The sequence below is a fragment of the Megalobrama amblycephala genome, linkage group LG9 (genome assembly GCF_018812025.1).
Source record: "Megalobrama amblycephala isolate DHTTF-2021 linkage group LG9, ASM1881202v1, whole genome shotgun sequence".
NCBI classification, from domain to species: Eukaryota; Metazoa; Chordata; class Actinopteri; order Cypriniformes; family Xenocyprididae; genus Megalobrama; species Megalobrama amblycephala.
Window position 1 is genome coordinate 13674717 of NC_063052.1, and position 23089 is coordinate 13697805.

The 23089-nt window shown below is 36.1% G+C and overlaps 2 protein-coding genes across 7 annotated transcripts in view; both read left to right on the forward strand.

Annotated features, from left to right (window-relative positions):
* LOC125275089 (protein naked cuticle homolog 2) overlaps window positions 1-13893 on the forward strand; it is a 41543-nt gene extending 27650 nt beyond the window's left edge. For 5 of the 6 annotated variants that reach the window (XM_048201769.1, XM_048201768.1, XM_048201770.1 and 2 more), the window contains 7 exons: window positions 8519-8567; window positions 8734-8846; window positions 9675-9770; window positions 9846-9969; window positions 10082-10169; window positions 11778-11902; window positions 12032-13893. In XM_048201769.1, the coding sequence (XP_048057726.1) occupies window positions 8757-8846; window positions 9675-9770; window positions 9846-9969; window positions 10082-10169; window positions 11778-11902; window positions 12032-12462 (954 nt within the window). In that variant the 5' untranslated portion in view covers window positions 8519-8567; window positions 8734-8756 and the 3' untranslated portion in view covers window positions 12463-13893. The remainder of the gene's footprint in view (window positions 1-8518; window positions 8568-8733; window positions 8847-9674; window positions 9771-9845; window positions 9970-10081; window positions 10170-11777; window positions 11903-12031) is intronic. The other variant, XM_048201766.1, reaches the window with a different exon arrangement.
* A 1172-nt stretch (window positions 13894-15065) lies between these two features.
* lrrc14b (leucine rich repeat containing 14B) lies at window positions 15066-22893 on the forward strand. Its single transcript, XM_048201771.1, has 3 exons — window positions 15066-16080; window positions 20725-21084; window positions 22183-22893. The coding sequence occupies exons 1-3, from the start codon at window positions 15176-15178 to the stop codon at window positions 22493-22495; spliced, it is 1578 nt and encodes a 525-aa protein (XP_048057728.1). The 5' UTR covers window positions 15066-15175; the 3' UTR covers window positions 22496-22893.
* The last annotated feature ends 196 nt before the right edge of the window (window positions 22894-23089 follow it).

The following is a 23089-nucleotide window of genomic DNA, read 5'->3' on the forward strand; positions in this document are numbered from 1 at the left end:
ATAGAGTGCCCCAGGGATGGCGTGTTTTTGTAGGCCAACCCGGAAGTTAGCGGCGCACGTGTTCCCTCAGTTGTAAGCCAATGCATTTTTCCCATAGACTTTTGGAAAATCGCAGAAAATAAGCTCTGTGTTTAACAAAGGGTTATGACATTTACACGTTTTGTCTGTCAAGATAATCTTTACAAGTTAACACAACATTTATAGATTTTGAAGCCTAAATAAAGTCGTCAGATATAAAAGGCCAACAGTAGGCTATAAACGGACTACAGCACACAATGGTCGCGGATCAACGTCGTCACCACCAAGCTTCTCAAACTTTATTTAGAAAACAACTCTATTTAAAAACATGCTCACTGATTATGATCTGCGCTGTGTATGAATACTTATACACTTTTGTCCCGTTTTTAATGATGACGTCTAAAGTCCCCGCCAAAGGAAGTAGTCCCTTTTAGCAATTTGTTAGCAACCGCCGATTTTAAAACACAGTAAAAGTTTAAAAAATCACAAGTGGGTTATAACTGGTGTGTTTTATGTCATAGATCAAAACGTGAAAGTATTTAGAGGCTTTGTTAACCACAGACCTTATTTCAGGCGATTTAGCAAAAACCCATAGACTTGACGGCGTTGGAACCGGAAGTCCTAAAATGCTAACTCACTTCCGGGTTTTGCCTACAAAAATGCATCATCCCTGAGGCACTCTATTGGTTAGCAATTAAATGTGACATTGCAGCCATGGAAACATTTTGGTTAATGCCGAGTGTCAATTCTTTGTAACATCAGGAGATAACGAAGATTTTATTAAAGAGAAATGGTCTCTTTCCTGCTCGTGTCCCACATCCCTCTCAAAGCGCAAAGCAGTCTATATCAAAGACTATAATAACGGGACTTTGGCTATATGACGCATCTTTGTGTGGAAATAAAAAACGAATGCTTTTTTAAATAATATTTAACTTTCTTATTATTTAGGTTACCATTATTTACCGATATTTATTTCATAGTTTTACAGGCTGTAGTGTGTTGTTTCACTGATGGAATAGCTAAAATAAACACGCCCGTCTGTTACCCCTGTTGAAAAAACGAGCATATGCTGGTAAAGTAGGTTTTGAAGCTGGTATGGTGGTTTGAGCTGGTTTGTGCTGGTCCAGGACCAGCTTAGGACTGGCATGGACAAACAGGACCAGTTTAGGACCAGCATTTGACCAGCATACAGCTTCAAAACCTACCTTACCAGCATATGCTGTTTTTTCAACAGTACACAATGGATGTTTGAGCATTTATTTATTTTTTTAATTTAAAATTTATTTCATTGAGGTAGCCTATATACACACACAAACACACACACACACACACTCCAAATCATATTTAATATTTTTAAAATAGGCTATATAAAATAGTAAAATAATTCCAACAGATTTTGCTGTGGTACCGAAATTGGTACCGAGAACCATAAAATTTTCATGGTATCGGTACCGACTACTGGAATTTTGGTACCGTGACAACTAGGTGTCTCCTCCTAGCAGCAACAATTGCAGCCATGTCGCAAAATGGGTTAAGACATGCTTTTTTTGGGCGTTAAATAATGCCACAAATACCAGTAAATTGACTAGCTTAAACATTATTAAATCGCGTCGCGTGAATCATTTAAATACTCTCCTCCCATAAATTTTGCGTCTGAAAGGGAAACTCCTATAAATACATATGCAATAAGGTCAGCCGCAAAAACAACTCAGTCTACGCCTTTTGCACTGCATGTCTTTAGTAAATCCCGACAAGAGTTTTTTAACGCCAAAGAGGGTTTGCGCTAGCGCAGGCTGTTTGTAAATCTGGCCCTATAACTCTTTCCCTGCCAGCGTTTACTAAAAAAGTTCCTACATTATTGATCAAATTCACAAAGCCTTCATTGCACCCATAATAAATTTAATGTATGAATATGTAAACAGTCAATATATGTATAAAAAAGAACAGCTTTTAAACAACAAAACCCTTGTTATTATAGACCACTTTGGAGCAGACGTCACAATTACGTCACTTGCAGCTGCGCGCGCATACTGGTTGCAGAAAAATAGCGGTAGCAATTGAAGGAAAATGTGCAAAATCCACAGAATAAGAGAAAAATGTTTTGTTGTGCCTCTGGATGTTGGAATCGGAATGCAAAAAAATATAGTCTTCATTTTTAAAGAAAACCATCGTTGAAAACGTCCTTTGAAGATAAACAGAGACGTTTCACAGACTGGACTGATGACACCTGCAAGGATTAGTCTACTATTAAAGCAGGAATTTGATGTAAACAGTAAGTCTACATAATTCACACATGCAGTTCAGAGGACGTACATACATAGCAGTTACACGGCATGAAATAATTATAATTAAAATAATTTAAACCTATAATATTTTACATAGATAACTTTTAAACATAATAATTTTTATTTCACAATTCTACTTTTTTTTTTTCTTGCATTTGCGTGTTTATTACTCCCAGTTCGGACTTTATAACTCACAATTGTGAGTTTATTTCACAATTCTGAGGAGGAAAAAGTCAGAATTGCGGGATAAATTGCAATTCAGAAAAGACAGAATAACGAGTATATCTCACAATTCTGTTTTTCTTTGTAAGAAATGTGAGATGTAAACCCAGATTTGCGAGAAATAAAAGTCAGAATTGTGAGATAACAACTCGAAATTAACTTTTTTTATTCTTTTATTTCGTGGCTTCCATAGACTTCTACTGCTCACCTGTCATTTTCTGCAACCAGCTAGGCTCCGCCCACAAAAAACGTCATCGCTGTTTGCAAACACCAAATTGGTCTATAGCTTCATTCATTCTTTTTTATCAACACTTGAATGTGCACAAGTTTCATTCCAGTGCAAATGTTTTTTCCAGTTTAAAAAAAAAAAAAGCTGAGAAAATTCTTAGTCTGGATTGGATTCAGAACGATGATCAAAATATAGATTGTGTCCATCAACACCCCCAAAGCTTGTTGTATCCCTGACAGCAACATAAGTGTCGGCCCAGATCCGGCCCACATCTGGATTCCACAAGTGTGGTCCAGATCCGACCAGATGTGGGCCGGATCTGTTAACATTAGTCATTTATATGCTGTTGAATATTTGATGATCACTTTAGCTTACTTGTGCGTAAGCAACTTCTATCCACTCCTTCTGGTTTATGCAGATCTTCTTCTTTGCTTGTTTTTGGATCCGGAGGTGCTGTACTTTTTCAGAAGATGTGTAACAGCGCCCTCTACCATATAACAGTGAAACCATGGATTGCCAGAAAAACTCAGTAGCCCCTCACTGCAGAACACACAAGGTCCAGGGGGCGGAGATGGGTAGATTTAGGGATATGTAAAGTGGGAGGAGTTGGATCGAGCCGCCCCCTGGATCTCGTGTTCTGCAGTGAGGACCATCTGGAAAAACTCGTCTTTGGCGGGGAAAGAGTTAAGGATCTATATAGAAGCTTTTCTTCTCAGAGTGTAGTACCTTGAGCTGTGTTCATACTCCAACCCACCTCAGCTCACTGACGATCAAACGACATGCTGTTTCTGTCCCTCTCTCTCACCATGTAATAAGGGTTCCATCCAGGTGTTTGGTGACAGGAAGTGAGGGCAAACAAAGCCAGGTATTGTTCATGAGAGGCATAGACAGCAGTGTGAGTGGGTGTTGAAGAGGAACTGGAGTTGGATAGCGGGTGTCTGACCGAGTGACACCCAGTCTGAGCTGGTAATCTGAGCCCACATCAAAGACACTTGAGCAGGCAGAGCGTGGCCATGATGAAGGGACAAATCATTGGCGGACCGATAGATCACTCATCACAATTCTCTTGGGTCTTGGTCTTCTGTCAGACTGCAGGTTCTGCTTTCAGCAGCATCTTGCAGTGGTTTATGGTTGCACATTTGCATTATTTACATTATTTATTTTAAGGATGCACAATATATCAATATTTGCAATATTTCATTTATTTATTGAATATACAGGTGCTGGTCATATAATTAGAATATCGTGAAAAAGTGAAAACATTTTTTTATTGTAAATTATTTTTAAAAATGAAACTTTCATATATTCTAGATTCCCTACATGTAAAGTAAAACATTTCAAAAGTTTTTTTTTTTTTTTTAATTTTGATGATTAGAGCGTACAGCTCATGAAAGTCCAAAATCCAGTATCTCAAAATATTAGAATATTTCCTAAGATCAATCAAAAATTGGATTTTCAAAACAGAAAAGTTCAGGTTCTTTAAAGTATGTTCATTTGTACACACAATACTTGGTCGGCAGCACATATTACAGCAAATGACTTGCTCCTAGCACAAATTACAGCATCAGTGAAGTGTGGCATGGAAGTGATCAGCCTGTGGCACTGCTGAGGCACTATTGAGCCTTCAGATCATCTGCATATTGTTGGATCGACTGTTTCTCATCTATCTCTTGAAAATATCCCATAGATTCAGGGGTCAGGCATGTTGGCTGGCCAAGAAAGCACAGTAATATCATGGTCAGCAAACCACTTGGAAGTGGTTTTTGCACTGTGGGCAGGTGCTAAAGTCCTGCTGGAAAAGGAAATCAGCATCTCCATGAAGCTTGTCAGCAGATGGAAGCATAAAGTGCTCCAAAATCTCCTGGAAGATGGCTGCATTGACTTTGCACTTGATAAAACACAATGGACCAACCCCAGCAGACGTCACGGCCCCCCAAATCATTACTGACTTCAGAAACTTCACACTAGACTTCAAGCAGCTTGGATTCTGTGCCTCTCCAGTCTTCCCTCAGACTCTGGGACCATGATTTCAACATGAAATGCAAAATTTACTTTTATCTGAAAAGAGGACTTTCGACCACGGTTCACTGTCCAGTTCTTTTTCTCCTTAGCCCAGGTAAGATGCTTCTGACGTTTTTTCTGTTTCAGAAGTGGCTTGGTAGTCCTTTTCCTGAAGATGTCTGACTGTGGTGACTCTTGATGCGCTGACTCCGGCTTCATTCGACTCATTGTGAAGCTCTCCCAAGTGTTTGAATCGGCTTTACTTGACAGTATTCTCAAGCTTGTGGTCATCCCTGTTGCTTGTGCACCTTTGCCTACCCAATTTCTTCCTTCTAGTCAACTTTGCATTCAATATGCTTTGATACATCACTCTGTAAACAGCCACCACATTCAGTAATGACCTTCTGTGACTTACTCCCTTTGTGGAGGGTGTCAATGATTGCCTCCTGGACCATTGCTAAGTCAGCAGTCTTCCCCATTAGTGTGGTTTCAAAGAACAAGAGATACCCGGAATTTATACTGTAGGGATGGTCATTTAATGAAACTCAAATGTAAATATTCGAATATTTTGAGATGCTGGATTTTGGACTTTCATTAGCTGTACGCTCTAATCAACAAATAAAAAAAAAAAAACGTAAAAAAAAAATTTACAATAAAAAAATGAACTTTTTCACGATATTCTAATTATATGACCAGCACCTGTATACAGTACATGGATGGCATATTGGTGCCTGTATATTTTAGAACAGAAAATGTAATGCAAGGCAACAAGAAATGAGAAAAAATATCTACATAAAATATAATAATATGTGTAAAGCAAAGACTTCTGGAAAAACCTTTTTACTGTTTTTAATCGCAAATTATACAGTAACTCATTTTAACACAATTTTTATTTGCAAAACCCATAAATTTTACAGTATTTTACAGTAAAATTACATATAATGCAATGTTAAACAATTTACAGTTTTTCACCGTATGTAGTAACTACAATACAACTACATTACAAACATTTTTACAGTGTGTGTCAATCAATATTAGATTTTTAAGTGTTCCTGCTCATTTCCTTTATTTTTAGATTTTTAAAATTTTTTATCTTTCCTGTCATCTTGCACTCACTTAAAAGTAATCTTCAAAATACTCATAGTTTAATAATGATTTACACTGTAAAAAAAATCCCAGTAAAATTTACGGTAAAAAACCGGCAGCTGTGGTTGCCAGAACTTTACCGTAAAAAATACAGTAGCAACGTAAAAAAAATCTGTTAAATTTACGGTAAAATAATGTATTTCATTAACTGATATAATGTTAATTTAATACCAACCTAACGAAGTACTAATATCTGTTTTGTACCTTTATAATACACTGACAGTCACCAAACACAGTGGTGATAAGAGTCACATGATGAATCAAAGTTCATCACAAGCAGATTTTCCACAAGCTGAGGAGCACAATACTAATATATAGAAGGTGCACACAGTGTCATTCACACACACGCTAAACACCATCATGGTAACATGCATGAAATTTTAAAAATGCAATAAACATTAATTTAACAACATTAGATGTAACATAAAACCCTAATGTACATAACTGATTAGAAAAAAATGAGAAAAACTAAGAAGAAACAGAGTCATTTCAACGAAAATATATCAAATGTGAAGTGTCACGCAGGGAATTGTGGGAATGTCAATTTACGGTTTTTCACTGTAAACTTTACAATGAATTGTTATTTTTCACTTCCAAAAACTGAATTTAACGGTATGTTACCGTAAAATTACATTAAATGTACCGTTAGATCTATTACAGTTATTCACCGTTTATAGTACGGAAACTTTCTGTAAACCAATTGACAGTTTTTCACCGCAGCATTTTTACAGTCTTTTACTGTTAAAATCATGGTAATTTTTTACAGTGTACTTTAATAAATCTTTAATCTTGCAAGCATTATATTGCATATTGCATATATTGTATAAATATTGCAAGTCTCAAAATTAATATCTATTTTTCATACTGTACATTATAATATACACTTGTTCACTTGTAGCATCTAAAACTGGTGCAACCACTTGCATTTAACTTAAAATACTCCGTCATTTTGGTTATACAGATAAGAGTAATGCAAACTATAAAGGCTCCACTTTTATTTCTGTAAACTCACAATAACAGCAAAACGATGTGCTTTTGTAAAATAATGAAAACAATCAGGATGCGATATCTGCCGTCTCGGTGAACTTGAGCACATAACAAAATGAACTGAAACTCAGCGTATACTTGCCTCACAGAAACGAGAAATACATCCATAGAAAGCTTGAAATGTCTACTTTTACCAATTCAAATGGAAAATAAATATTCTCTGAATTATGTAATCCATATGAATACATGCATATAGGTGCGTCCAATTGTTAATCTCTGCAGCCGAAAACACAGGAAACATTATCAATAAATTATTAATATATTTAGACGGTTTCCTTCTGTTTTTTCACATCACACTCATAATCATTACGTTTGCAGGTGCGCTGTGGCAAGCTTCATGTGTGTGCTTGATCGCTGATTATGCTATGCAGGCAGTAACGGCTCTTGTATTATGATTTATGGCTTATTAATATAGGCATGCAATTAGTCGATTGCTAGTCGACTAGAAAAATCTTTAGTCAGTTATCTGGTTTTTGGTCAGAATTTTTCATTCCTAATATATTTATTATCCCAATACAAGATAATAAATTAAAAAACGCTCACTCGCAGAGGAAGCTGACCGTATGTTCTTGTAAGACGTTTTCTCCAGATAGATTCATGGTTCTTCTGGCTCATAAAACAAGGTAGTTGTGTGCGTTTGTGGAGAACCATGTGCGTCTCACATCTGCTCTCACACTGTGGGTGTTACACTTAATGAGTTTGTGAGTTAATATCTGGATATATAGTTGCGGATGATGTCAAAGCTGCCATGAGTAACACAGTGTCGACATCATGCCCTGCCTGAGAGGGAATTCTGTTCATATTCATAGTCATCTTTTTGAAAAAGATATAAAGGTTTTCTCATTATATGAACAAAGCATTCAGTCTTTCATGCAATATTAAAATAATATGATATTCTACTAAGTTCAATAATGAAAATGCACTAGAATATCTGTCATGGATGTCTTTAAAATTCAAATTGTAACTTTTTTTTATGGTGATTCGTAATATTCTGTATATAATTAAGTATATTGTAAGTTGCTTTCCCATCTTCAAATGTCACAATCAAACTTGCGTAACATTAAATTAAAAATGCAACTTTAAATCTTGGAATATCAAGCAGTCGATAGTCAGATGTTCTGGTTTGTTCAGCGCACATACGCACAGTTGTGTTTTTGCTAGGATAAGATGGACGGAGTTGTGTCAGGAAGGACCACGGATGATGTTGAGCTGTTTTGTCATGGAGGGCATTGCACTTTCTCAGAAAGCAGCAGTGCAATGTGTCTGGAAACAATTGAGCTTAAGACCACAGGAGTGCAAAGAATGAAGTGATTTTTTTCTTGTTCCTGGTGAAATCATTATGGGGGCTGCATGGTTTTCCAGCTCAAAAACAGGTTTTCTAAACAAAACTGGCTCATAGATGATGTTTGTCAATCTATCATTTCACAGATACTAGCATGCTTTTTAAATGTTGTCTAGTTCTGTCGTCCTGTGGGTTTATCTTTTACTGCACACACTAGCTGCTCTGCAGTCCATTGTTTTTGTTGGATGTCCAAAGTTTTAATGATTTGTTTTGCCTGTTTAACTCTAGGATCTGTGTGGTAGAGATCCAAAAGTAGATCATTACTGTGCGCTGCAAGGTAAGTCGAGCTTTGAATGGAAACTCGTTCACAAACAGTGCCTCTGTTTGAAGAAAAAGTAATAGAGTCATTTTGTCAAATATTCTGTCAAGTTGGATTTTTTTCTGGAGTTTTTTTCTCAGTCTAAGTCTTTGTAAGATCTGTCAACATTATCTGTCATTTGTAGTAACACTGCCACCAGAGAGAGTAATGGAGAATCCCAAATCTTTGCTTTCTTCTCCTGAAAATGGAAGGCAGCATCCACTCAAAGATGCACTGAGGAGAAATGGGAAGAGTGATGTAAGTGTCTGCCATTCACAAAACTACATATACAAAGAATAACATAATGTGGCCTAACCTAAAATGGACTTTTCACACTGCGCCAAGGCCGTAACCATGTCTTGAACATGGGATGGGTGTGACCAATTTTTTATGAAGCGTAAAGAAATAGATCAGTGAAGGAAAATCTAGTTGAAAAATAATCATTTGCATCACTGAATGTTACCGTCGGTCATTTAACACTATTAAATGTTTCGCTATTTATATCTTACCTAGTTTCAACATTAAACTGACACTTTGCACTGGAATTCACGCTCTGCTTCTGTGAACAGTAAACCCGCCTATTTTGATTTGATTGGCCATCTGACTCTTTTTGACGTTTATGAGCGCTGTTAGACCGCAGAGGCAGACCAGACTAAAAATGTAACTTTTTGTCATCCTAACAACATACAGAGAGCTGCGTAATTATTAATTATTCCTGTGATCAAAGCTGAATTTTCAGCATCATTACTCCAGTCTTCGGTGTCACATGATCCTTGAGAAATCATTCTGATATGCTGATTTGCTGCTCAAGAAGTTGTGATTATTCTTTTGGTGAATAGAAAGTTCAAAAGAACAGCATTTATTTTAAACAGAAATCTTTTGGTAACAGTGTAAATGTTTTTACTGTCCCTTTTGAGCAGTTTGATGCATTAAAAACCTAATTTCTTTAAAAAAAAAAACAAGTCTTTTCAATGGTAATGTAGAATGGTTTGCTAAAACTTGTTTTCTGAATTGTGGGTTGATTAATAAACTTTGTCATGCTAATACAAAAATGATTGCAAATCTTTCCTCTGCCATTGATATTAGGATAAGGAGTGTAACGTGTCTGTCATGGATGAAAATCGTCGAGAGTGGATGATTACGTTGTACAATTTGGACAACAATGGGAAAATAACCAGAGAGGTAAAGCTCAGATCGACAAGCAAATAAACAAATCATTTAGCTTTTGGTGAGTTTCTCTGGTTGTGATTGTTGCAGAATATGTTGAGCTTGATGCAGACGATCTATGAGGCGGTCGAGGCATCAGTAAAACAGCTGGTGCTCAGCAATGGCACAAGCCTGCGAGTGAAGCTGAGCGTCACTCCATTATCCAGCAGAAAAGGTGAAGGCTGAACCTATCATGATAATCAAATGGCCTGTTTGGTGGAGGCACTACTTCATCACAAATATTTATGATATAATGCAACTTTAATTTACCTTTTGTCCTTCTTGAGATCGGGATGCTGGGATGCAGTCTGTGAATGAGCGGGATCAGATAAAGGAGGCAGTGCGGTGTGTAGAGAGCCATCATTCTCAGATCAGGTGCTTTTGTAGTCTGTGGTGTGGTGTATGAATGAGACATGTGATGTATGAAGTTATTCTTGAGAAAATACTGATGCAGGAAATGAATTGGAACCCAGTTGAACAAAATTAGAAATATTAGAATTATTTACCCAGTGTGAACAAAATGAATAAAATTGTAATAAAATTATTGTTACCAAACAGTATTATTTTAGTATCTATATACTATTATAGTATTTTTTAAAATATGTTTTAAAAATATTTTTTTTAAAAATTAAAAAGTGCATTTTTATCTTTTCAGTTTTCATTATTTACCAGTGATACAAAATTAGAAATATTAGAATTATTTACCCAGTGGAACAAAATTATAACAAAATGGAATAAAATTATAGTTACCACCAGTATTATTTTAGTATTTATATACTAATAGAGTATATATATATATATATATATATATATATATATATAAAATTAAATTAAAAAAATATATCTTAATAAAATATTAAATAAATATTAAAAAGTCTATTTTTATTTTTTCAGTTTTCATTATTTACCAGTGAAACAAAATTAGAAATATTAGAATTATGTACCCAGTGGAACAAAATCATAACAAAAGTAATAAAATTATAGTTACCACCAGTATTATTTTAGTATTTATATATATATATATATATATATATATATATATATATATATATATAATTAAATAAAAAATAATATTAATTTTATATATATATATATATATATATATATATAATTAAAAAATATATCTTTTAATAAATATTAAATAAATATTAAAAAGTTTATTTTTATTTTTTCAGTTTTCATTATTTACCAGTGAAACAAAATGAGAAATATTAGAATTATTTACCCAGTGGAACAAAATCATAACAAAAGTAATAAAATTATAGTTACCACCAGTATTATTTTAGTATTTATTTATATATATATATATATATATATATATATAATTAAATAAAAAAATAATATTAATTTTATATATATATATATATATATATATATATATATATATATATATATATATATATATATATATATATAATTAAATAAAAAATATATATCTTTTAATAAAATATTAAATAAATATTAAAAAGTCTATTTTTATTTTTTCAGTTTTCATTATTTACCAGTGAAACAAAATTAGAATTATTAGAATTATTTACCCAGTGGAACAAAATTATAACAAAAGTAATAAAATTATAGTTACCAGCATTGTTTTATTATAGTATTTTAATATTTTTTATTATTAAAAAAGTTTATATTTTATTAAAAAAAGTTTATTTTTATGTTTTCAGTTTTCATTTTAATATTTATTAAAGTTTTATTAATTTTGTTCTGTGCGTGCCATTTTTATAATTTGTTTAATATTTCTATTTAGCTTTAATTTTATTTCAGTTTTAGTCATTTCAGTACCTAAACATATTTTATTTCAGTCATTTACCAAGGCAACATAACTGAAATTTTACTTTTTTTCATCTGATGTTTATTACAACTTTATTTTAATTAACGTAACAATTTTTAATAGTTTTAGTTAAAAGTAACAACACTTACTGATACTATGAAACAATAATACAATATGTCTTCTATCCTAAATTTTTTTTCCATCAGAGGACTGAACTCGGATCAGTTGGGTGTTCTGGAGAAGAAGCACTACTCCGTAGATGAAAACACAGAACGTAGGAACCACTATCTGGATCTGGCTGGAATTGAAAACTACGCTTCTCGATTTGAAGGTGATGGCTTGACATTTATCCTTTGCTTTTCTGCAAGATATCTGTCATAAAGGCGTGTGGAGATAGCTCAGTTTTATGAAGGCTTAAATTGCTACTAAATATTTCTTAAATATAATTTATTCTACTCAGAAACATCAGCTGAGGAGCAGCCTCAGGACAGCCCTGCGGCGCGTGGCCATCACCGTCGCTCTCAACCCGAGACCTGCAGCCCTGTGGAGTCCTCTGGGAAATCCATTCCTTTCCTCAGGTCACTCCGCAGCCGCAGCAAGTCTGTCGGTTATAGTGGAGCCACAACCAAACCCAGCAAGCTCCATGGGCATCACCCTATGACCTGGTGCCACCCATCCCAACAGCAACCTCTGCTGCACAGCTCCAGCAAACGCGTCCGTGCCAGAGCCCGTGAGACGGCATCACCTTCCAGAAGCAACCATGACAGAGATGTACACAGCTTTATGCCCGTTCCTCAAAGACATGAACACCATCATCACCATGAGCATCACCATCACCATCATCATCATCACCATCATCACCCCTGCGTAAGAGTTCTGAAATCCTCCTGAATGTCTGAGTAGCAAACTATCATAATCAGTGTTATTTTTTTTGTAAAATTAAAGATGCAGGTGGTTCATTGGCCAAACAGACAAAACTTGAACATTTATGTAATAATAGGGACTGAACCACTGTTTTCCATGATATGAGAACCGCACCTGCTCATAAAAATTCAGTAGAAAAGAATCTGCATTCATTATGCTGGTGTGCAGCTCCCTCTTGTGGTTATGAACGGAATTCATAGCTCCTATTTTGATTATAATGCATTTGGCGGACTTTTCTTGTGATTTGGAAAATGTGCCATGTTAGTAAATGCTTAAAGATTGTAATATTTGTGAGGCGCAACACAATTTTTTCCTCAGGAATGCGTTTTATAGACTATATGACCACTTTTATTGTATGTTATTACATATAGTATTGTTCTCATTTATGTAGTTTTGATTCAACTTGCTTATTATAATACATTGATTGCAATCAGTGTTTTTTAAAACCAAAGTCTTTACAACTATATTGCATGTTTATGTTCTGAATAGGGTTGCTAATATTATATTAGAAAATGGCATGTTTTATTGTTGACATCATAGTTAAAAACTATAAAACACATAATGTACCAGACAAAATAAAAGATTAAATTAAATAAGGGAAACTGCACATTCACTTTTTAAAAGTAGGGAGTATCCCTGTATGAGACAGTCAAAAAACAAGCAAGCAAAAAAATGTCACGTTAAACGAATGTCTTCGGTGTACAATTATAATTACTTAAATTAGTCTGCGAATTTTCGTATGCGAAATCCAGTCATTCTAATAGAAATCCACTTGGTTGGTGTGATCATATTAACGAAATTTCTATATATGTCAACAGTGAAATCACATTAAAACCAAGCAACTTCCTCTTGGTCAACATGGCGAAGTTGCTTGACCAATTTGATCAGAAGCGAAATCTTTGCGGGGAACTTTTTCACCTTCACGCAAAACTCCTGATAATGTGGATTCCTATTAAAATGTCACCTTTAATAATGTTTAAAAACATGACATACATTTTATCTTTATATTAGAAATTATTTAGTTTTTTTCAGTTGACACCACCTATTTTGTCACGTCCCTCAAGGCCTTCTATGAAAGTGTACTTGTACATCAAGGCCCCGCCCACACTCCTGCAGAATTGGTTAATACAGTTTTCTGCAGAACAACTCGTTATGTCGGTGTGAAATAAGTTCTGGAAATGTAGAAATTAAAGTTAAAACTCCAATCTAATCCTTAAGATCCAGAATAAAAGTATGTTAGTGCTTCAGTGACTCAATCAATCATGATGGCAAAACCCGCATTTTTATAGCATCAAATAACTAACTAAAACTTATTTAAAGGTGCCATCGAACGTTTTTTACAAGATGTAATATAAGTCTAAGGTGTCCCCTGAATGTGTGTGTGAAGTTTCAGCTCAAAATACCCCATAGATTTTTTTAAATAAATTTTTTTAACTGCCTATTTTGAGGCATAATTAGAAATGCTGCGGCCCCTTTAAATCGCGTGCTCTCCGCCCCCTCCCGAGCTCTCCACTCTATCACTGCATAAAGTTCACACAGCTAATATAACCCTCAAAATGGATCTTTACAAAGTGTTCGTCATGCAGCATGTCTAATCGCGTAAGTACAGTGTTTATTTGGATGTTTACATTTGATTCTGAATGAATTTGAGGCTGTGCTCCGTGGCTTTTCGCTGTTGTTCTTGCTTGCTTACCTAGTCTGACTATTCAGCTGTGCACATCCAGACGTTTTTCCCTTGTCTAATGCCTTGAACATGAGCTGGCATATGCAAATATTGGGAGCGTTCATATTAATGATCCCGACTGTTACGTAACAGTCGGTGTTATGTTGAGATTCGCCTGTTCTTCGGAGGTCTTTTAAACAAATGAGATTTATATAAAAAGGAGGAAACAATGGAGTTTGAGGGTTTATGACCTATACTGCTTCCAGCCACCTGGGGGCGATCAAGATGCTTTGGCTTCACTTTTAAGGACTCGTGGCACTCTTGATTGTGACATATACAGTATGTGATGAAAACATGTAGGAACATGTAGGGTGGGACTTGATTTTGTCCATTGGGATTGATTGCATAGTTGTGGTTTGCTATTGGTCGATCACATTTGAGTGACAGGTTGCCCCTCCCTCAGGTCAGTCAACAAGACAACAGAGAAGAGATGTCACTGGGAGGGAGGGGGAGGTTATTTTGATTAATGATTATGAAACAATGTGCACGGATAAATCATTTATAATGCAGCAATATTCCATAAAACATAAGAATTATCAGTTTTTATTTCATGGTGATTTTAAAGTGACTCCGTAGACCTTTTTGCCACACTTTAAGAATATATCTTCTTTTTACAATGGTTAACCCAGAAAATACCAGATTTTTCCTACAGCCACAGAATGTGATTGTACCAACTGTTGTCTCTATTGATGGTCAATAAGCACAGGTAAGAGACTTCTCTTTTTTTTAGCAGCCGTCCAAAATCTAATTGCTGTTTAACCTCTGCCTGTTACCCATGAAAGTATGAGACAGCTGCTTCTAAAAATAACTAACCCCTTCTCAACTCTCTCCCTCCTCATGCTCTCGCTCAGCACATGTATATGTTGGCTGAAAGACGGCAGAAGAAACACACCACGACTCCTAAAGGCTGACAGCTCTGAGAAGTTTCCTTGATCTCGGGAGCTGACAAACACAGCCATGAAGAGCTTGAAGTTCCTAGCAGCCGAGGGCTTCGTCCAAACCGGACCAAACGCATGCAAGAACCTTCACTTCTTGTCTTGCAATCTCTACCCAATCCTCTTCAAGGCCAGCTATCTGTGTGAGGAGGCCACAATGCTCCACGACTTGGTCCAGACGTGGCCTCTGACGGAGATCAACTTGCGCAAACTGTTAGGCCGGACCGTGGACTGTCCAGATGATCTCACGTCCCGCACCTGCAGGCTCTGTCTGGAGGCCTTTCTCACAGGTTTGAAGGACTATGTGTTTCAAGCTCCAAGCATGTATACCAAAAAGCTGCGTGTGGTGGATATAGTCGGTCTGCAAGACACTGAACACCAGGTCTGTCCCTGCAGACGGACCCTCGGGCGTTGGGCACGAACCGAGCTGCTAACCCGCATGTGCTACGAGACTATGGAGTACATGCAGACCGGTCAGGCGGCGCCATCAGCGTTTCACGTGGAGATCGATGTCCGCTTGGACGCTTTTGTTACCGGACGGAACAACGAGGTGGTGGCTCAGGCTCTGTTGCTACGCAGACATTGCCCGTTAAAACTGTACTTCGTTGGCCTGCGTGTGGATTCGTTGAGCCTCAGGAACCTCTTCTTCCTCCTGAAGCTGGTGGAGTCACACGGCCTGCAGAAGCTGGAAGTGGTGCACAACGTACATCTGGAGGCTCCACACATTGAGGTAATGCTCTCCCAGCTGAAGTTCCCCCAGCTGCGCTCGATCACGTTTCCTGCACAGGCTTTGAATGTGCACAGGTTGGGCCCGGATGACGAGGGACTCATAGGAGTTCTGGGTGAGCTGATGAGCAAACTGACGGAGCTGAGAGAGCTCTCTCTGGGGTTCTCCACTCTTACTGGACATCTGAGGAGACTGCTGAGGTAAAGACTTTAAAGGAACAGGTCACCAAAAAATGAAAATTATTGCATTATTTACTCACCCTCGAGCCATTCTTGGTGTATATGACTGTCTTCTTTCAGCCGAACACAATCGGGAGTTATATTAAAGGTGCCCTCGAATGAAAAATTGAATTTATCTTGGCATAGTTAAATAACAAGAGTTCAGTACATGGAAATGACATACAGTGAGTCTCAAACTCCATTGTTTCCTCCTTCTTATATAAATCTCATTTGTTTAAAAGACCTCCGAAGAACAGGCGAATCTCAACATAACACCGACTGTTACGTAACAGTCGGGATCATTAATATGTATGACCCCAATATTTGCATATGCCAACCCACGTTTCCAACATTATAAAAGGCATTAGACAAGGGCAGCCAGTATTAACGTCTGGATGTGCACAACCAAATTCATTCAGAATCAATGTAAACAATATAACAGTATACAATACTCACATAATCCGACGCATACATGACGAACACTTTGTAAAGATCCATTTTGAGGGTTATATTAGCTGTACGAACTTTGTTTAGGCACTGTTTAAGGCAAGCGCGAGCTCTTGTGGGCGGAGAGCACGGGATTTAAAGGGGCTGCAGCATAAAATCGGCGCGTTTATAATGATGCCCCAAAATAGACAGATAAAAAAAATAATTAAAAAAAATCTATGGGGTATTTTGAGCTGAAACTTCACAGACACATTCAGGGGACACCTTAGACTTATATTACATCTTTTAAAAACATAATCTAGGGCACCTTTAAATAATATCCCAGCTTTGTAATGGCATTGAATAGTGCCTGAGTTTTTGAAGTGCATCCATCCATCATAAAAGTAATCCATATGGCTCCAGTGGGTTAATAAATGCCTTCTGAAGGGTTTTTGTAAGAAAAATATCCATATTTATAACTTCAAAAACTACAATCACTGGCTTCTTGCAATGACCATACATGCGTTCATGAGAGAGTCGAGTTCCGTCAGAAAGGTGACCTCTGACCCGACGTATGATGTGAGAGTGAGAATTGACGAATGCGGAAGTGCAGAGGAAGCCTGTTATTATAGTTTATAAAGTCTTAAAGGTGCCCTAGATTCAAAAATTGAATTTATCTTCGGCATAGTTGAATAACAAGAGTTCAGTACATGGAAATGACATACAGTGAGTTTCAAACTCCATTGTTTCCTCCTTCTTATATAAATCTCATTTGTTTAAAAGACCTCCGAAGAACAGGCGAATCTCAACATAACACTGTTACGACTGATCATTAATATTACGCTCCCAATATTTGCATATGCCAGCTCAGTCAGCATTACACAAGTAAGCAGCCAGTATTAACGTCTGGATCTGTAAGAATCATCAAGAACAATAGCGAAAAATGGCAGATGGAGCAATAATAACTGACATGATCCATGATATCATGATATTTTTAGTGATATTTGTAAATTGTCTTTCTAAATGTTTCGTTAGCATGTTGCTAATGTACTGTTAAATGTGGTTAAAGTTACCATCGTTTCTTACTGTATTCACGGAGACAAGAGCCGTCGCTATTTTCATTTTTAAACACTTGCAGTCTGTATAATTGCATAAACACAACTTCATTCTTTATAAATCTCTCCAACAGTGTGTAATGTTAGCTTTAGCCACGGAGCACTATCAAACTCATTCAGAATCAAATGTAAACATCCAAATAAATACTCTACCTACGCAATTAGACATGTTGCATGACGAACACTTTGTAAAGATCCATTTTGAGGGTTATATTAGCAGTGTGAACTTTGTTTATAGCTGTTTAAGGCAAGCGCGAGCTCCGTGGGCGGAGAGCACGAGATTTAAAGGGGCCGCGCTGCATAAATCGGCGCGTTTATAATGACGCCCCAAAATAGGCAGATAAAAAAATTAATAAAAAAAAAAAAACTATGGGGTATTTTGAGCTGAAACTTCACAGACACATTCAGGAGACACCTTAGACTTATATTACATCTTTTGAAAACACGTTCTTGGGCACCTTTAAATATGGATATTTTTCTTACAAAAACCCATTGCTTCACTTCAGAAGGCATTTATTAACACACTGCGTCGTATGGATTACTTTTATGATGGATGGATACATTTTTTGGAGCTTCTCGGATACTCTTCAATGCCATTGCAAAGCTGGAAAGAGCCAGGATATTTATTAATATAGCTCTGATTGTGTTCGGCTGAAAGATGAAAGTCATATACACCTAGGATGGCTTGAGGGTGAGTAAATTATATGATAATTTTCATTTTTGAGTGAACTATCCCTTTAAAACCACAATGTGACCACAGCTGCCATTTAAACTCCTACACATACATCCTTAAAACTAAAGGTTCTTATTTGACATCTATGGTTCCATCAAGAACCTTTAACATCCATGGAAACTTTCCATTACACAAAGGGTTCTTTAAGACCAATTCATTGAACCCTGATGGAGTCTGTTGCCATACGTTAAGACTCTCGTTTTTGGAGATTTAATTGATTTAATTTGATTGTTGGATCTTGGAATGTTTGAAATGTGACACTCTAATCTCATAATTGACTGTGTTGGTGAGTGAAAGAGTGTAGATCACATCCCAGACAGCAACTTAGTGTTGCCCCAGATCCGGCCCATATCTGGTACGTGTGGATTCCACAAGAGCCAGTTGTGGGCCGGATCTGGGCCGACACTACATTGCTAAAACGTTTTAGGGTTGGTAAGATTATTTTTTTTTTGAAAGAAGTCTCTTCTGCATCTATTTGATCAAAATACAGTAACACAATAATATTGTGAAATTGAAAACAATGAACTTTCAGCATCATTACTCCAGTCTTCAGTGTCACATGATCCTTCAGAAATCATTCTAATATGCTGGTTTGCCGCTCCAGAAACATTTCTGATTATTATCAATATTGAAATCACTTGTGCTGCTTCATGTTTTTGTGGAAACCGTGATACACACTTTTTTTTTACTGGCCCCAAACATTTGAACAGTAGTGTATACGGGATCTTTTTTACTTAAACTCTGAGAATCTTATTTGAGGGTTTACAGTCTAATCAAATGTTGTTGTTGAAATAGCTCCCTGTTTGTTGTGTGACTGCAGACAGCTGTCCCGTTGCAAACTCTAAGTAGGCCAGGACATGACTCTGGCAAAACAGTACGTTCTACATTCACTGTAAATAGCAGTTCAAGTGTCTTATAACAGTCAAAACATCACGTGTCACACGTGTGCCAAAACACTCTCTGACCCATGATATTAATTCACCCCAGTAGCCTATGTAGCATGTTTAATTATATACATCTGAGACTATATATGGATTTCATCATGAAGTTTCCTCAGTGCTGTTTACAGAAGATATATATATATATATATATATATATATATATATATGTGTGTGTGTGTGTTTTTACACATATATAATCTTCTGTAAACAGCACTTTTCCTCCTAAATATATTCCTCCGATATATATATATATATATATATATATATATATACATATATAACAAAGATGCAATAAATTGAAGTGACTTTTTTAATGTTACAAAATATTTTAAATAAATGCTGTTCTTTTGAACGTTATATTCTTCAAAGAATCCTGAAAAAGTTTCCACAGTTAAGCAATGCAACGGTTCAGCATTGATAATAGAAAAGTAGAAATCAGCATATGTGACCCTTGACCACAAAACCAGTCATAAGGGTAAATTTTTTGAAATTGAGATTAATACATCGAGCATACGCTTCTCTTTTAGATGTGAAATCTATAAATCGCAAATGATCTTAAACTTGTCCGCAGCTGAATGGTTTCAGTTCTCCACGTTGTAAACGACACCTAATTAATGTCATTTACATATAAAAGATCACCAGTCATTGTGCAGATCCCGGGATGCAAAAAAAATCTAAATATTGAGAAATTAACCTTTAAAGTTGTCCAAATGACAACTTTATGTCCAAATTAGCAATGCATGTGCACTAATAAAAATGCATTTTTGATATATTTATGGTAGAAAATTTACAAAGCATCTTAATAGAACGTGATCTTTACTTAACATCCTAATGATTTTTGGCATAAAAGAAAAATTGATCATTTTGACTCACAATGTATTGTTGGCTATTGCTACAAATATACCTGTGCGACTTATGACTGGTTTTGTGGTCCAGGGTCACATTTTAGAATGATTTGTGAAGGATCTGAAGACTGGAGAAATGATGCTGAAAATTCAGCTTTGATCACAGAAATAAATTACATTCTACAATATATTCAAAAAGAAAACCCATTATTAAACATTATAAATATAAAACTATTTTAAATTGTAATAATATTTCACAATATTATTTTACTGTTTTTTTTTTTAATCAAATGCAGCCTTCCTGCATGAGACTTCTAGATTATATATCATTTGGAGTAGCACAAAACTGTATTTTTTAGTCAATCACTCAAATGATTTTCCAGAGATTTCAATGCTGCGTTTTGTCAAATTAGTTTTAAAATGTTTTTTTTTTATGTTAATAATATTTTAATATTATAGTATGTAAATCTATTATTATTATAAGCTGTAAATCACATTATCCTGTTATCTTATTTGGGATCATTTCTATACACTTTGGAGTAACTTTAATCTGTTTGTTTTACCAGTCCACTAAACACTCCTCTGCAGTGTATCGAGTTAGCGAACTGTAGTCTCAACGCAGTGGACATGGCCTACTTCGCCAACAGCCTGCACAGTGAGCACTTAGTAAAGCTGGATCTGAGCGGTCATGCGGTAGCAGACGTCTTCCCCAACACCTTCCGGAAGCTTCTGCATCGCTGTTCTGCCACACTCACTAGCCTGGGTCTGGAGGAGTGTGGACTGGACGATGAGACCCTTGATACGCTCACCCAAGCACTGAGACCCTGTCACGCGCTACAGGAACTGAAGATCCTGGGTAATCCACTGAGCACAGCTGCCCTGCGCCGTCTCTTTAACACACTGGCTCTGGGTTTTCCTGCTTTGAGGTACAGTAAGACTATGCATTCATTTGGATTATGCTTTTTTTCAACTTTCTTTAGTGTGTAATGTTGCTGTTTGAGCATGAAAAAGGTCTGCAAAGTTCCAAAACACAGTCACTCCAAATGCAGATATGACAGTTTTGACCGATAACTGATAATTCTTTATATTTGAAAGCCAAAAACCGATATATTTGCCGATAAATCTAAATTCAAATTTTTATATAATTTTTGAGAGCCTGATTACAAAAACAAAAGTCTCACCATTTAAAGCACACAATTATAATGTTCTCATTATAATTTTATGTAGTCTATATGACAGACTTGTGCTGCAAGTTGAACTTAACTGCATTTTCCTTTTTGAAATGTCATATTTCGAGCATTTCATAGTGAACAGTGTGCATCTGAAGTGTCTCAGCTGAAGGAAATAATCCATTATTTTTCAGCTTTAATATATTGGCCAAATTTTCTTATCGGGCCAATAATAACATATATCAAAATGAACATATTTTGGCCTATTATATGGTGGCTGATATATTGTGCATCCATTTGATTTTTCTAAATCAGTACGCACTGTTTCTGAACTCCCTCGCTGCGTCCCAACAAAAACTATAGATAGAAAGGGACTTTGGTGCCAATTCGCCATCTTAAATAGTATTCGAGACACATTAGGGAAGGATTTAAATTAACCTATCAATGCACTTAAAAAAAATGCAGAATCAAATTGCATCAAATTTTATTGTGAATCATATCGAATCATTCTGAATTGAAAACCTAATTCACTGTCTATCCAAAGATTCACACCCCTGGTTAGTAGTGTGTTGAAACTCACAGTTATGGTAAGGGGCAGGATATTTCCCAAACACACTTGAAGCAGTTGACCAATCACAACAGGAACTAAACAGACTGGGAACAGAGGAGCTGCAACAATGGAGAATGAGGAAAATAATGTGTTTTTTGAACATTCAAGCATGAAAACCTGTTCTAGTAGAGCCCAAAAACAAAATCAAGACTTTGTAAAAGGGTATAAATAGGGCTTCTTTAATGTTTTAGCTTTTTGAATGTTTACTTCAAAAATATTTGATTGTATTATGTATTGTCCCACAGATATGTCGAGCTGCCCGTCCCTCGCGACTGTTATCCTGAAGGTGCAGCCTACCCGCTGAATGATACGGCACTGATCAATTACGACAGGGAGAAGTTCCAGCAAGCCAGGACTGAACTTGTTGGCATCCTAGAGAGGGAGGGAAAAAGACACATAGAAGTCTGCACGCCATTATTTGGAGCCTATGATCCCGACATCAACGAGACGAGCAATGAGCTGGGAGTGTCCATGTTGCAGTCGTTCAGCAGTGTCGTAGGCAATTTCATGGACACAGTCAGTAGTGTCGCCCAACGGAGAGAGCAGAGTTCACAATGAGTGAGTGAGATGTTCACAATGAACGAGAACTTATGTTTTCAACATTTATAATAAATGTTTCTTGAGCAATATATCAGTATATTAGACTGATTTCTGAAGGATCGTGTGACACTGGAGTAATGATGCTGAAAATTCAGCTTTGATCACAGAAATAAATTACATTTTAAAATATTTTAAATTGTAATAGTTCTCAATATTGCTGTTTTTTTACGATCAAATAAATGCAGCCTTGAGCACGGGACTGTCAGAAACATTTTATGCTGTTGTTTTGAAGTGTTAAAAATGTTGAACGTTGAGTGTTTTTGTGTGCATATATAAATAGTTCAGTGTCTGCAAATAATACATAGACATGTAATAATGTATATTGAGATGTGCAATAAAGAACAAAATATTTTTAACTATCCAGAACAGGATTCATTTGTGATTGTGCTTCATCTCAACTGATGAAGAGTAAACATTGTTTAGGTTAATTGTAGTTATGAAATTGTGCTTGTCTTGTCATTTTTTTGTGTTTTATCTTTGGAATTTAATGTAACGTCCCATTAAACATTATTTGAATAGACAAACCATTACCATGACATTTTTTTCCCCAAA